Here is a 13,265-nt window from a genome sequence, read left to right as displayed (position 1 = left end):
CAATTTGGGAGGATGAGAGGAAGATTTGAAATCAGACCACCACCATTGTTCTCCACATTTAGAATTCTCCTCTTAGCTCAAACGAAAATTGTGAGCACTATTTGACATCAAAGAAGTTCTTCAACTTTTACTAGTGACTTCTATTTTGATGATTTGTGGTGTTTGCTAAGGAGATATTTTCTTCCATTATTTGATGGTGTAACTTTATGAGAAACCTCTACCCCAAATCAGAGCACTAATTACCACAATAATTATTAGTTTCTTATTTTCAGGTTGTCTTTAATAATCCACTTGGTCATTAAAATCAATAATTTTCACCATAAGATTGTATTCACTTATTAATTTTATGTAATACAGTGTATTTCAGTATAAATTATTTTTCTGGTGAAGAAATTATTACTAAATTTCAAATGTTAAAAAGTCAGTTCCTGTTCCTCTATGAACTTTTTTCACATAGTACCTTATTAATAAAGATTGAATCTCTGTCTTTCATAGACAGGAACCAAAAGAACCAAAGAGGGAACCATTCATACTTCAAGATCTCTAAGAAGAGGTGGCAATATTTAATATGGAATCAAAAGCTTGTGAATCAAATAATGAAGATATTTTATCAAGTAGTGGTGTCACATCTAATGAAGGTATGTGCTGTTTATAAAACAAAATGGGAAAAAATTAGAATTAACCAATCTTCATGATATTCATTCAAGCTGCTGTTTCTAGTATGTTTTGTTTTTAACCATGTAGGTTGCATACCATGGTCATGAATGGCTACCATATTGTTTATAATTCTACTTTTTGAAGAAGAAATTCCTTTGTCTTTCAAGGAATTTTTTGTTTTAAAAAATGTTTCTACATTGAGGTACTTCAGCCTCAGCATGCACCATGCCTTCCTAATGCCTTCTCTTCCTCCTGTGTCTCTTGGTCTACCCTGTCAGAATTTTGTATCATTTCACTTCTTTTTGCTTACCTGCTGCTACATCCAGTCAGGTACTGAGGCCCTGCTGATTTTCCTTTGAAATGTCTCTTGAATTCATTTTTTCCCTCTCCATTTCCGTTACTGGTATTCTGGTTGAGGCTCCCATCACCTCTGATCCAAATTATTTCAATCAAAAGGTGATTCCTATATCAGGAAAACAGACACAGATGGAATAAATAGTTGGAATTTAATACAAGGAATGGTTACATGGGTGCTGAAAGAGCTGCAAAGCCTAAAGGGATGAAACAACATGGAAATTACCAACTGCAGGAAGCTGCTACCAATCACGCCTTTGGCTAGAAGGACAATGAGAAAAGCAGCTGTTGCAAGGGCATGGAAGCTAGAGGTAGAACCACGGAGAGGGCTGCCTGGAAGGAGCTGAAGCCACCACTAACTACCAGATCCCCGTTTGAGACAGTGAGAGGACCATGACCTTGGTTTCCCCCTTTCTGCTGCCTCTGGCTCTTCTGCCAGCTCTTCCCATTGCAAACCTACCTGGAAGAGAACTAGAAAGGGAACCTACAACACTCGACAGAGAAGGGGAAGGACAGCGAATGCATTCAAGGGCAATCAGGCAAATGACCTGCACTTTCTCTTCCTTGCCCATCTCTCCTCATTCTTTTTTTCTTTTCAATTTAATGGTCTATCTCAGAAGCCAGAATCATACAAGTTTTCTTCTAGTAGAAATTCAGATTCGAAATAGGATAATCACAGATGTAACTCATTCTTTTAGTGCATGCAGAGATTATTCTCAGATATTGATTTGTTGTTTTACTGGTCTGCTTAGAAACATTTCTTTCAGCACCCTTATTGTATAAACATTTCTGCTTCTCACTATGCTCATACATCCTAAAATGCCGTTGTCATCTCCACCTTACTACACCCATCTCCCCTGCCCACCTCTGCTTGCTCACTTCCTGCATAGCCACATCCTCATACTCATTATTGGCACTGGCACTTAGATCACGGGTTGTCCCTCCCTGCTCAGGTACATCATCATCCTGTAATACCATCCTCATGGGTGACTCATCTAAGATCTTAGACTTACAGCTTTTTGACCTCTTAAATTCTTACTATTTTACCTTTACTCTAGTTACCCACTCCCTTATTTTGGATCTTATTACCAAGAACTGATAGACTTCTGAAATTCAACCTCTTGTCTTTTATTTTTTTAACATAAACTCAAGATTTTATTGTCTTCATAATAAAACAAAAGATGACACTGAGAACTGGATCGCTTCACCCTTTCTCTTCATATCTCAAGCCAGTTCAAGAGGCTTGCATCTTTTGGTTGCCAGCATTCTCTTAGATCTGCAGCTGGGTTCAATGCACTCAAGGCATCAGCACAATCTTCTTGATCGTTTTAGTCTTTTTCCAGAAAATCGACTTAGTCTGCCCACCATAGCCACTCTGCTTCCTGTCATCATGAGGCTTTCTCTGGGCATACAGAAAATCCTTGCCCTTCTTGTACTGTGTTGTTTTGTGGAGTTGGTGCTTGTCACACTTTTTACAGAAAGTCTGTGGGTTTTAGGAACATTTACCGTGCTTGTGGGAGTGCTGTTGGCAAAGAAAGGAAGTTTGTTTTTCTTTTAACCTCTGATCTTTCAACAATCTCACTCCCTTATTCCTAGAGTACACCTGCTTTCTGCACATGAAGGTAGTGGACCCATGTCAAAAATCACACTTAATTTTAAACACTTAAATGGCTTAGATCCACACCTTGAGACTCTGATTCAGTAGGTCTAGAGTGGAGATCAGGCAGCACTGGATTTTTTTTAAAGCTCCCCAGGTGATCCTGATTTATAGCAAAGGTTGAGAACAACTGCTTTAGGTTCTGCCATTTTCTCCAAAATTATCAGCCTCATTCTATCTTCACTTTCTTTTGTATCATTCCTTATTTCAGCAAGTCACTTGCCAGTATTCTCAACTTCCTTTCCCCTTGATTATTCTCTTGCACTCTTTTTTTTTTTTTCAGACGGAGTCTCGCTCTGTTGCCCAGGCTGGAGTGCTGTGGCCGGATCTCAGCTCACTGCAAGCTCCGCCTCCCGGGTTTATGCCATTCTCCTGCCTCAGGCCCCCGAGTAGCAGGGACTACAGGCGCCTGCCACCTCGCCCGGCTAGTTTTGTGGGGGTTTTTTTGTATTTTTTAGTAGAGACGGGGTTTCACCATGTTAGCCAGGATGGTCTCGATCTCCTGACCTTGTGATCCGCCCGTCTCGGCCTCCCAAAGTGCTGGGATTACAGGCTTGAGCCACCGGGCCCGGCCCTCTCTTGCACTCTTACAGGAAAAACCAAATCCTTATCAGGCTGACTGCCTTCCCCGTTATTCAGTGGGCTGCTGCAAGATTTTGAATTTGCTAGGGAAAATACACAAATGTGTATTTTTCACTTCAAAGTCAGTCTCTTATCTCAATTGGATGCTGCTAAGAAATTTTTCTCATGATCTTAGCCAGGTGTCTTTCCAGTTTTCCATAATACTTATTTCAAAATCACACCATTCTTTTTTTTTGTTTTTTTGGTTGTGAGGGGTAGTGCAGAGGGAGGAGTATGAGGGTTTTTTTTATTATTATACTTTAAGTTCTAGGGTACATGTGCACAATGTGCAGGTCTGTTACATATGTATATATGTGCCATGTTGGTGTGCTGCACCCATTAACTCGTCATTTACATTAGGTATATCTCCTAATGCTAACCCTCCCCTATCACCCAACCCCATGACAGGCCCCAGTGTGTGATGTTCCCCACGCTGTGTCCAAGTGTTCTCATTGTTCAGTTCCCACCTATGAGTGAGAACATGCAGTATTTGGTTTTCTGTCCTTGCGATAGTTTGCTCAGAATGATGGTTTCCAGCTTCATGACCATGTCCCTACAAAAGACATGAACTCATCCTTTTTTATGACTACATAGTATTCCATGGTGTTTATGTGCCACATTTCCTTAATCCAGTCTCTCACTGATGGACATTTGGGTTGGTTCCAAGTCTTTGCTATTGTGAATAGTGCCACAATAAACATATGAAAATCACACCATTCTTAACTCCCTTTCCCTGTCTTCTTCTTTCTCACTCTCAGATAACATTATTTCCTAATTTCTAGAGAAAATAGAAGCCCTATGCTGGTCCTCTCTTTTCTCCTCATATCCTGTGCTGAAGGCCCACTATTTTTCGCAGTCCATGCCTGCTTCTCCCATAGCTCAATGGAAGAGTCAGCTTCTTAATTCACTAACCATGTTTTTCTTTTCACTCCCCATTGTCAACTCCTCTGCCCCTTCAGAGATCTGGCTCAGAAATTACCCCTGTTCATTCGTATCTTCAGCCTCTTTCTCTCCGTTTGCACCTTTTCATCAATAAAACCATGCCAAGTCTCTCCCAATCTAAAAACACTAACAAATACATAGAACACACAAACCAAAATGACAAAAATGCTTTTCCCTGACCTATCCCTTCCTGATCTCTCCTTCATAGTTGTGCCTTCTAAAAGAAAAATCTGTATTCCCTAGCTACGTTTCCTAACCATCCGTTCACTCTACAAGCTACTGCCTTACAGCTTTTGCGCCCAGTGTTCCAATGAAATCACTCCTGCCAATGTGGCCAGATTCCCCCTCTTTGCTAAGTCCAATGAACTGCTTTTTATTTATTTATTTATTTATTTTGTTTGAGATGGAGTCTCGCTCTGTCATCGCCCAGGCTGGAGTGCAGTGGCACGATCTAGGCTCACTGCAAGCTCTGCCTCCCGGGTTCATGCCATTCTCCTGCCTCAGCCTCCCAAGTAGGTGGGGCTACAGGCGCCCACTATCATTCCCGGCTAATTTTTTGTATTTTTAGTAGAGATGGGGTTTCACCGTGTTGCCTAGGCTGGTCTTGAACTCCTGAACTCAGGCAATCCACCTGTCTTGGCCTCCCAAAGTGCTGAGATTACATGCATGAGCCACGGCGCCCAGTCTATTTATCTTTAATTTAACTTAATTTAATTTAATTTAATTTAATTTTAAGTTCTGGGATACATGTGCAGGATATGCAGGTGTGTTGCATAGGTAAATGTGTGCCATCGTGGTTTGCGGCACCTATCAACCCATCACCTAGGTATTAAGCCCTGTATGCATTAGCCATGTATCCTGATGCTCTCCCTCCTTCTGCACCCCAATAGGCCCCAGTATGCGATGTTCCCCACCCAGTTTTTTATTTGAAATTTTCTGAAGTTGCAGAAAAATGGAAAGAACAATACAGTGCTCTCCTTATATACCCTCCAACTGGATTCACCAGTTCTCCACATTTTGTCGTATTTGCTTTATCTGTGTACCTATAATATGTATCTCATTTTGCCAGACTATTTGAAAATTAGTTGAAAGCATCATGATTCTTGCTTTAAGACCTGAATGTGCATCTCCTAAGAATAAGGATGATTTTCTCAAACCACATTATTATATCTAAGATAAATACTGTCAATGCAGTATCATCTAATGTGTTCATATTTAAATTTCTCCAGTTGTCCTCCCAAAAAGTCTTAGGTATTTTTACTAATCTAGGAGCAAATCAAAGATCATGAATTGTATTTGGTTGTTTGATCTCCTTATTCTCTTTAAATTTATAACCATTCTCTCTCTCTCTGCATGTTTCTCATGGCATTGGCTTTAAGAGTTCAGAACAGTTATTACAGAATGTACCATAGAATGTCCCCATTCTAGAATTTTAAAACTTGTTTCTCATGTTCAGATTTAGGTTATACTCATTTGACAAGAGTTTTACATATGCGATGTGTACATTTTTTTTTTTTTTTTGGTCTCGCTCTGTCGCCCAAGCTGGAGTGCAGTGGCATGATCTCAGCTCACTGCCACCTCCGCCTTCCGGTTTCAAATGATTCGTGTGCCTCAGCCTTCCAAGTAGCTGGGATTACAGGCACGCACCACCACGCCTGGCTAATTTTTTGTATTTTTAGTAGAGATGGGGTTTCACCATGTTGCCCAGGCTGGTCTTGAACTCCTGAACTCAGGCACTCCACCTGCCTTGGCCTCCCAAAGTGCTAGGATTACAGCCATGAGCCACCATGCCCAGCCAAGTGATGTATACTTTTACAGCATACCCCCAGGGAACACATAATGCCACATCCCACTAATTGAAAGTTACATTTCCCCCTTTATAATTAATATGTAATCTTTAGCGTATCTTTTGAAACCCTGTGAATATCCTGCTACTAAATAATCCTTCATCCAGTGGCTTCAGCGTCAACTAAAGATCCGTGCCTAATCAATTATTACATTGATGATTTTCTAATTTTATCATCATTATTAGCTGACATTCTTCAGGAATAAAACAGCTTTCCCTGTTATCATTATAGAACCATCTTTTGTTTTTTTAATTTAAAGTGCTATGATGCATTGCTGTCACTACTGTTTTTGATTCTCAGGTGTATCAAATTTGACCAGTCCCTTAAAGCTGGCTTCTGTGTCTTTTTAAAGGCATTACCCCAATTTATTGCTTTCTGGTATATCAAAACGTTTCAGGCTCACCTTGTATTTTGCCTGCTCCCTCAGACCTGGATTCAGCCATTTTGCTAGGAAGCCCTTGTTCCTTTTAGGAGGGAATCATATTCAGAAATCAAGATCTGGCATGCATATTGCTACTGAGGTGCCATTGTGTCTCGGACCGTTCAGTGGCTAAAGCTTGGAAGTCAATTTTTAAAAATCATAAGTTAGAAGCACTGATAACTCAAATTCAAATCCGATACCATAGAGTTCTTCCTTATCATTCGTATTTGTGTCTTTCCTACAGTGAAAACCCTAATTTCCAAAGACCTCAGTACATTCATTCATTTTCTCTCTTCTATAATACACATGAACTAGTTTCAGAATTATAACAACACTACCAACATTAACCACTTACTAAGTAACCAAGGCTGGCTGTACAGTGTTCTAATGTTAGCACTGTGTTCTAATGTTATTTGAAGGAACAGTCTTCTTTTCTCTGTGAGGTGGTTATCAATTTCCTTATTTACTTAGGTTTACTTGTTTTTATTAGTATTTAATTTATTTTCATTTTGTTTTTAATTTTATTTTTGAATACATGTAACATTTGCATGGCTCAGAAATAAAAACTTTGTAAACAGTATGCTCTAATTAGAGTCTTGCTCTCATCCCTATCTGCACCACTCTGTTTCCACTTATCCCTATACCCCATAGATAGCTGCTTTTATGAGTTTCTGTTTTATTCTTCCAGGTTTTTGTTTGTTTGTTTGTTTTTTGCAAAATTAAGCAAATGCTACAAACACACAAAAACACATACACCCTTCCTTCCCCTTTCTTACAAAGAGGAGGGAAATTAACCTGTACCTCCTCAAGGGAGGAATATCAAAGAATTTTTGGACATATTTTAAAACCACCACCAGTTTGCCCCCGATCACAAATTATTTACTTTTCACTCACATGCAAAACACATTCACCTCCCAAGAAGGCCCCTAACAGTCTCATCCTGCTACAGCATCAGCTTAAGGCCAAAATTGCTTTATCCCTTCACATGCATATTTTCCCCCAAGACCTTGAGCTTCTTTGGGGTTCAATAAGGGAATCAGTTAGCATAATTGTGCACAAAATTATTTTATGAAAAAGTTAATGAATGGCCCAGGCCCGGTGGCTCATACCTATAATCCCAGCACTTTGGGAGGCCGAGGTGGGCAGATCACCTGAGGTCAGGAGGTCAGGAGGTCAGGAGTTCGAGACCAGACCATGGTTTCACCATGGCTAATATGGTGAAACCCTGTTTCTACTAAAAATACAAAAAATTAGCCGGGCATGGTGGCTTGCTCCTGTATTACCAGCTACTTGGGAGGCTGAGGCAGGAGAATCGCTTGAACCAGGAGGCAGAGGTTGCAATGAGCGAGATCGCATCATTGCACTCCAGCTTGGGCAACAAGAGTGAAACTCCTTCTCCAAAAAAAAAAGTTAATTAATGAATTCTTTGATATTTAGGTTCTTCAAGTCCGTTTTTTGTGTCGTCTATTCGTGGTACAATAATTGAAAACACATCTTCAGCTGGGACTTTGACACAGGTTCCTTTTTTCCCTAAATATGAAGTGGAACTTGATTCTCCTAGAAAAATCATCCAATATCCTGGAAAGGAACACTTTGAACGTGTTTTAGAAGAATATTCACATCAAGTCAAAGATTTACAGAGAAGACTAAATGAAGTGAGTTGCCTTCTCTTCTAGTACCTGATGCTATTTGAGGGACAACAGTGAGGCCCAATATGTAGTTGTAAAGCCAGTTATACAACTTCCTGAAAGAAAAAACTAACAATGGGTTTATTGGTTAAATTTGTTAATTTGACCTGTGTCTTCTATTTTCAGTATTAAAATTGGGCTAATGAAAAGTCTACATATTTATTTTTCTTTTTTAATAATTATTCAAAGCACCTTGGTTTCACGATGTAAATTTTAACAAAACTTGAATAACTCAAAATTATAAGTAGCATTTATCTGCAGCTATAATTAATGATTGGCGTAGACCTATTGTCCTGCTAACATGATACCTGATTTCTCTTTACAAAGCAATGGTAGAGGGTAGGTTTTTAGATATGTGTGTATGCATCATAGCTAAATAGCATCTAGAAGTTATTTGCTAAAAATTTCAAGTGGACATTATGTAGAATCAAACTGGCTTTACAATTGCATATTGGGTCCCAGTAGTTAACAATCTAAAAGCCAAACTCCTTACTGTAACATCCAAAGCTCTTCATGCTCTAACCTCGCCCTGGTACATTTTAGGCTCATATGCTACCCATTCTCCATAGGTACCTCTATTCTGGCAGTATCGGGCCACTTGCTTGTCCCTGGATACCGCGCTATTCCAGACCTGCATGCCTTTGCCCAGGCCATTTTCTCTTCTCTACTTTGTCTGCCTGGCAAACTCTTATTATGCACCAAGACTCAACTTAGGCATTTTCTTCTCTGAAGCCTTTCCTCTAGATGACATTAGGTGTGCTTTCCTCTGTACAGTTACTGCCATTTGTACACATTTATTGTAGTATTTAGTACATCTAATTTTTCTCATTACCGCATTACCTCATCAGATTGTGTGAGCATTTTTAGGAAAAAAAAATCTACAATTTTATTTAGTGTTGAAAATTATGTACCCCAGTATGCACAGGGATAAAAAAAAAATGAGTAAGATAGGACTTACAAGGAATTCATAGTCTGGGAGGGGAGCTTGTCATATAAACAGTGGAATTACCCTATGATAAGTACACTAATGAAGATGTATATATAGACAAAGGAAGCACAGAAGTACCAATGAGGAGAAGAAACAGTGTCTTAATTTGTTTTCTATGTCTATCCCCTAACAGTATATGACACTTTATTGGCCTTCAGTAAATATGTGTTAAATCAGTAAATTTCCTTTCTTGTGTAGGTTTTTGTTTTTACTGGGGTTCCTAATTGCCTTTCTTTTTCCTTATACTATTTGCCTTTATCATATCCTTATTAGAAAAAAACACATCATATAGGTTTTCTATATCCTCCTTTGACCCAGGACACTCCAAGCATCTTCTGACCTTTTGCCCAGTCTAGATTAGTTTCTCTTAGGTCTCTTGTATAACTCTTTTCCTAAGACTTCTGCTACTACTTTCCAGGTTGAATCCATGGTTTCCAGGAATCACTGTTTTCTCTCTTTTTTCTTTCTTTTTTTTTTGATTAAACAAAAAGGCATATGTATTTATGGAGTATATGAACTATTTTGGTCAGGCATGCAATGTGTAAAAAATCACATGATGGAAAATTGGGTACCCATCCTCTCAAGCATTTATACTTCATGTTACAAACAATCAAATTATATTCTTTTAGTTATTTGAAAATGTACAATTGAATTATTATTGACTATAATCACCCTGTTGTGCTATCAAATACTAGGTCTTATTCATTGTATTTTTTTGTACCCATTAACCATCCCCACCTCCCCTTGGCACTCCCCCACTACCCTTCCCACCCTCTCTGGTAACCATCCCTCTACTCTCTATCTCCATGAATTCAATTGTTTTGATTTTTAGATCCCACAAATAAGCAAGAACATGTGATGTCTGTCTTTCTGTGCCTGGCTTATTTCACTTAACATAATGACCTCCAGTTCCATCCATGTTGTTGCAAATGACAGTATCTCATTCTTTTTTATGGTAAATGGTACTCCACTGTTTATAAGTACCACATTTTCTATATCCATTCATCTGTGGTGGTTGGACACTAAGGTTGCTTCCAAATCTTGGCTATTGTGAACAGTCTGCAACAAACATGGGAGTGCAGATACCTCTTTGGTATATTGATTTCCTTTTTGGGGGGTATATACCCAACAGTGGGATTGCTGGATCGTATGGTAGCTCTATTTTCAGTTTTTTTGAGGGACCTCCAAACTGTTCTTTAGAGTGGTTGTACTAATTCACATTCCCACCAACAGTGTACAAGGGTTCCCTTTTCTCCATATCCTTGCCAGCATTTGTTATTGCCTAACTTTTGGATAAAAACTGTTTTAACTGGGGTGAGTTGATATCTCATTGTAGTTCAGATTTGCATTTCTCTAATGATCAGTGATATTGAGCACTTTCTCATATACCTGTTTGCCATTTGTATTTGTTCTTTGAGAAATGTCTATTCAAATCATTTCCCTATTTTTAGTCAAATTACTAGATTTTTTCCTATAGAGTTGTTTGAGCTCCTTATGTATTCTGGTTATTAATCCCTTGTCAAATGAGTAGTTTGCAGATATTTCTTCCCATTCTGTGGGTTTTCTCTTCACTTTGTTGATTGTTTCCTTTGCTGTGTAGAAGCTTTCTAACTTGATGTGATCCCATTTGTCCATTTTTGCATTGGTTGCCTGTGCATGTGGGGTATTACTCAAGAAATTTTTGCCTAGAACAGTGTCCTAGGAAGTTTCCCCCAATGTTTTCTCATAGAGTTTCATAGTTTGAGGTCTTATATATGTCTTTTAACCCTTTTTGATTTGATTTTTAAATGTGGTGAGAGATAGGGATCTAGTTTCATTCTTCTGCATATGGATATCCAGTTTTCCCAGTACCATTTATTGAAAAGACTGTCTTTTCCCTAATATATGTTCTTGGCACCTTTGTTGAAAATAAATTCACTGTATGTGAGTGGATTCATTTCTGGGTTCTCTATTCTATTTTATTGTTCTATGTGTTTGTTTTTATGCCAGTACCATGCTGTTCTGGTTACTGTAGCTCTGTAGTGTAATTTAAAGTCAGATAATGGGTTCCCCCAGTTTTATTCTTTTTGTTCAGGATAGCTTTGGCCATTCTGCATCTTTTGTGACTCCATATGAATTTTAAGATTTTTTTTTCTATTTCTGTGAAGAATACCATTAGTATTTTGATAGAGATTGCATTGAATCTGTAGATTGCTTTGGATTTTATGGACATTTTAACAATATTGATTTTTCTAATCCATGAATATGGGATACCTTTCCGATTTTTGGTGTCCTCTTCCATTTCTTTCATCAGTATTTTATAGTTTTCATTGTTGAGGTCTTTCACTTCTTTGGTTAATTCCTAGTTATTTCATTTTATTTGTGGAACTTGTAATGGGATTACTTTTTTATTTCTTTTTCAGATTGCTCACTGTTGGCATATAGAAATGCTATTGATTTTTATATGTTGACCGTATCCTGCAATGTGACTGAATTTGCTTATTAGTTCTAATAGTTTTTTGGTGGAGTCTTTAGGTTTTTTCCAAATATAAGATTATATCATCTGCAAACAAGGATAATTTGACTTCTTCCGTTCCAGTTTGAATGTCATTTATTTCTTTCTCTATGTGATTGCTCAAGCTAGGACTTCCAGTACTTTGTTGAATAACAATGGTGAAAGTGGGCATCTTTGTCGTGTTCCAGATCTTGCAAGAAAGGCTTTTAGTTTTTCTCCGTTAAGTATAATACTAGCTGTGGTTCTGTCATATATGGTTTTTATTATGTTGATCTTGTAGGTGTGCTTCATTGTTTTCTATTCTCTACCCACTTTTTTGAGAGTTTTATCCTGAAGAGATGTTTAATTTTATCAAATGCTTTTTCAGCCTCAATTGAAATAGTCATATGGTTTTTGTTTTTCATTATGTTGATATGATGTATCACATTGATTGATTTACATATGTTTAACCATCCTTGCATCCCAGGGATAAATCCCACTTGGTCCTGATATATGAACTTTTTAATGTATTGCTGAATTCAGTTTGCTAGTATTTTGTTGAGAATTTCTGCATCAATATTCATCAGAGATACTGACCTGTAGTTTTCTTTTTTTGATGTGTCTTTGTCTGGTTTTGGTATCAGGGTAATAACTGCCATCGTAGAATGAGTTTGGAAGAAGTTCCTCTTCCTCAATTTTTTGGAACAGTTGAGTATAATTGGTGTTGGTTCTTTAAATGTTTGGTATTCAGCAGTGAAGCCATCAGGTTCTGGGCTTTTCTTTACTGGGACTTGTTCAGGTTTTAGATTTCTTCAGGGTTCAATCCTGGTAAGTTGTATGTGTCTAGGAATTTGTCCTTTTTTTCTAGATGTTTCCAGTTCATTGGCATGTAATCACTCATAGTAGCTACTAATGATCCTTTGAATTTATGCAGTATCAGTTGTAATGTATCCTTTTTTGTCTCTGAATATATTTATTTGGGTCTTCTATCTTTTTTTCTTGGTCTGGCTAAAGGTTTGTCAAATTTATCTTGTCAAACAACTTTTTGTTTCATTGATCTTTTGTATTATTTTCTTCATTTTAATTTTATTTCTGCTCTGATCTTTATTATTTCTTTTCTTGTACTAATTTTGGGTTCAGTTTGCTCTTGCTTTTCTGGTTCTTTAAAATACATCATTTAAATTGTTTATTTGAAGTTTTTCTTCTTTTTTGAAGTAGGCACTTAATAGATATATATATTTCCCTCTTGGTACTGCTTTCACTGTATCCCATAGGTTTTGGGATGTGTGTTTCCATGATCATCTGTTTCAATAAAATTTTTAATTTCCTTCTTAATTTCTTCATTGACTCACTGGTCATTCAGGAGCATATTGTTTAATTTCTGTGTATTTGTATGGTTTCCAAAATTCCCCTTGTTATTGATTTGTAGTTTTATTCCCTTGTTGTCAGAGAAGATGGTTGATATTATTTCAGGTTTTCTTGGATGTTTTAAGACTTGTTTTGTGACCTAACGTATGGTCTCTCCTTGAGAATCATCCATGAGCTGAGGAATGTATTCTGCCCAGAACATTCCTGTGTCTATTGCTGTGTGTATACAAGGCTGTGTATTCTGCAGCC

General features: G+C 37.9%; 1 protein-coding gene and 1 non-coding gene across 14 annotated transcripts in view; one reads left to right on the top strand and one right to left on the bottom strand.

Moving 5' to 3' along the window:
• The window catches only part of CCDC158 (coiled-coil domain containing 158), a 116,595-nt gene that overhangs the window by 17,071 nt on the left and 86,259 nt on the right, over positions 1-13,265 (top strand). For 7 of the 13 annotated variants that reach the window (XM_031664516.1, XM_031664514.1, XM_031664515.1 and 4 more), the window contains 2 exons: positions 496-638; positions 7,937-8,154. In XM_031664516.1, the coding sequence (XP_031520376.1) occupies positions 569-638; positions 7,937-8,154 (288 nt within the window). In that variant the 5' untranslated portion in view covers positions 496-568. The remainder of the gene's footprint in view (positions 1-495; positions 639-7,936; positions 8,155-13,265) is intronic. The other 6 variants (XM_031664523.1, XM_031664511.1, XM_031664512.1 and 3 more) reach the window with 2 other exon arrangements.
• LOC116274332 lies at positions 1,622-1,693 on the bottom strand. Its single transcript, XR_004182958.1, has one exon. It is a non-coding gene; the product is annotated as a small nucleolar RNA SNORD50 (small nucleolar RNA).

Source organism: Papio anubis, chromosome 3, assembly GCF_008728515.1.
Source record: "Papio anubis isolate 15944 chromosome 3, Panubis1.0, whole genome shotgun sequence".
Taxonomy (NCBI): domain Eukaryota; kingdom Metazoa; phylum Chordata; class Mammalia; order Primates; family Cercopithecidae; genus Papio; species Papio anubis.
The sequence above is the reverse complement of the archived record's forward strand: the minus strand, read 5'-3'. Positions and strand labels throughout refer to the sequence as shown.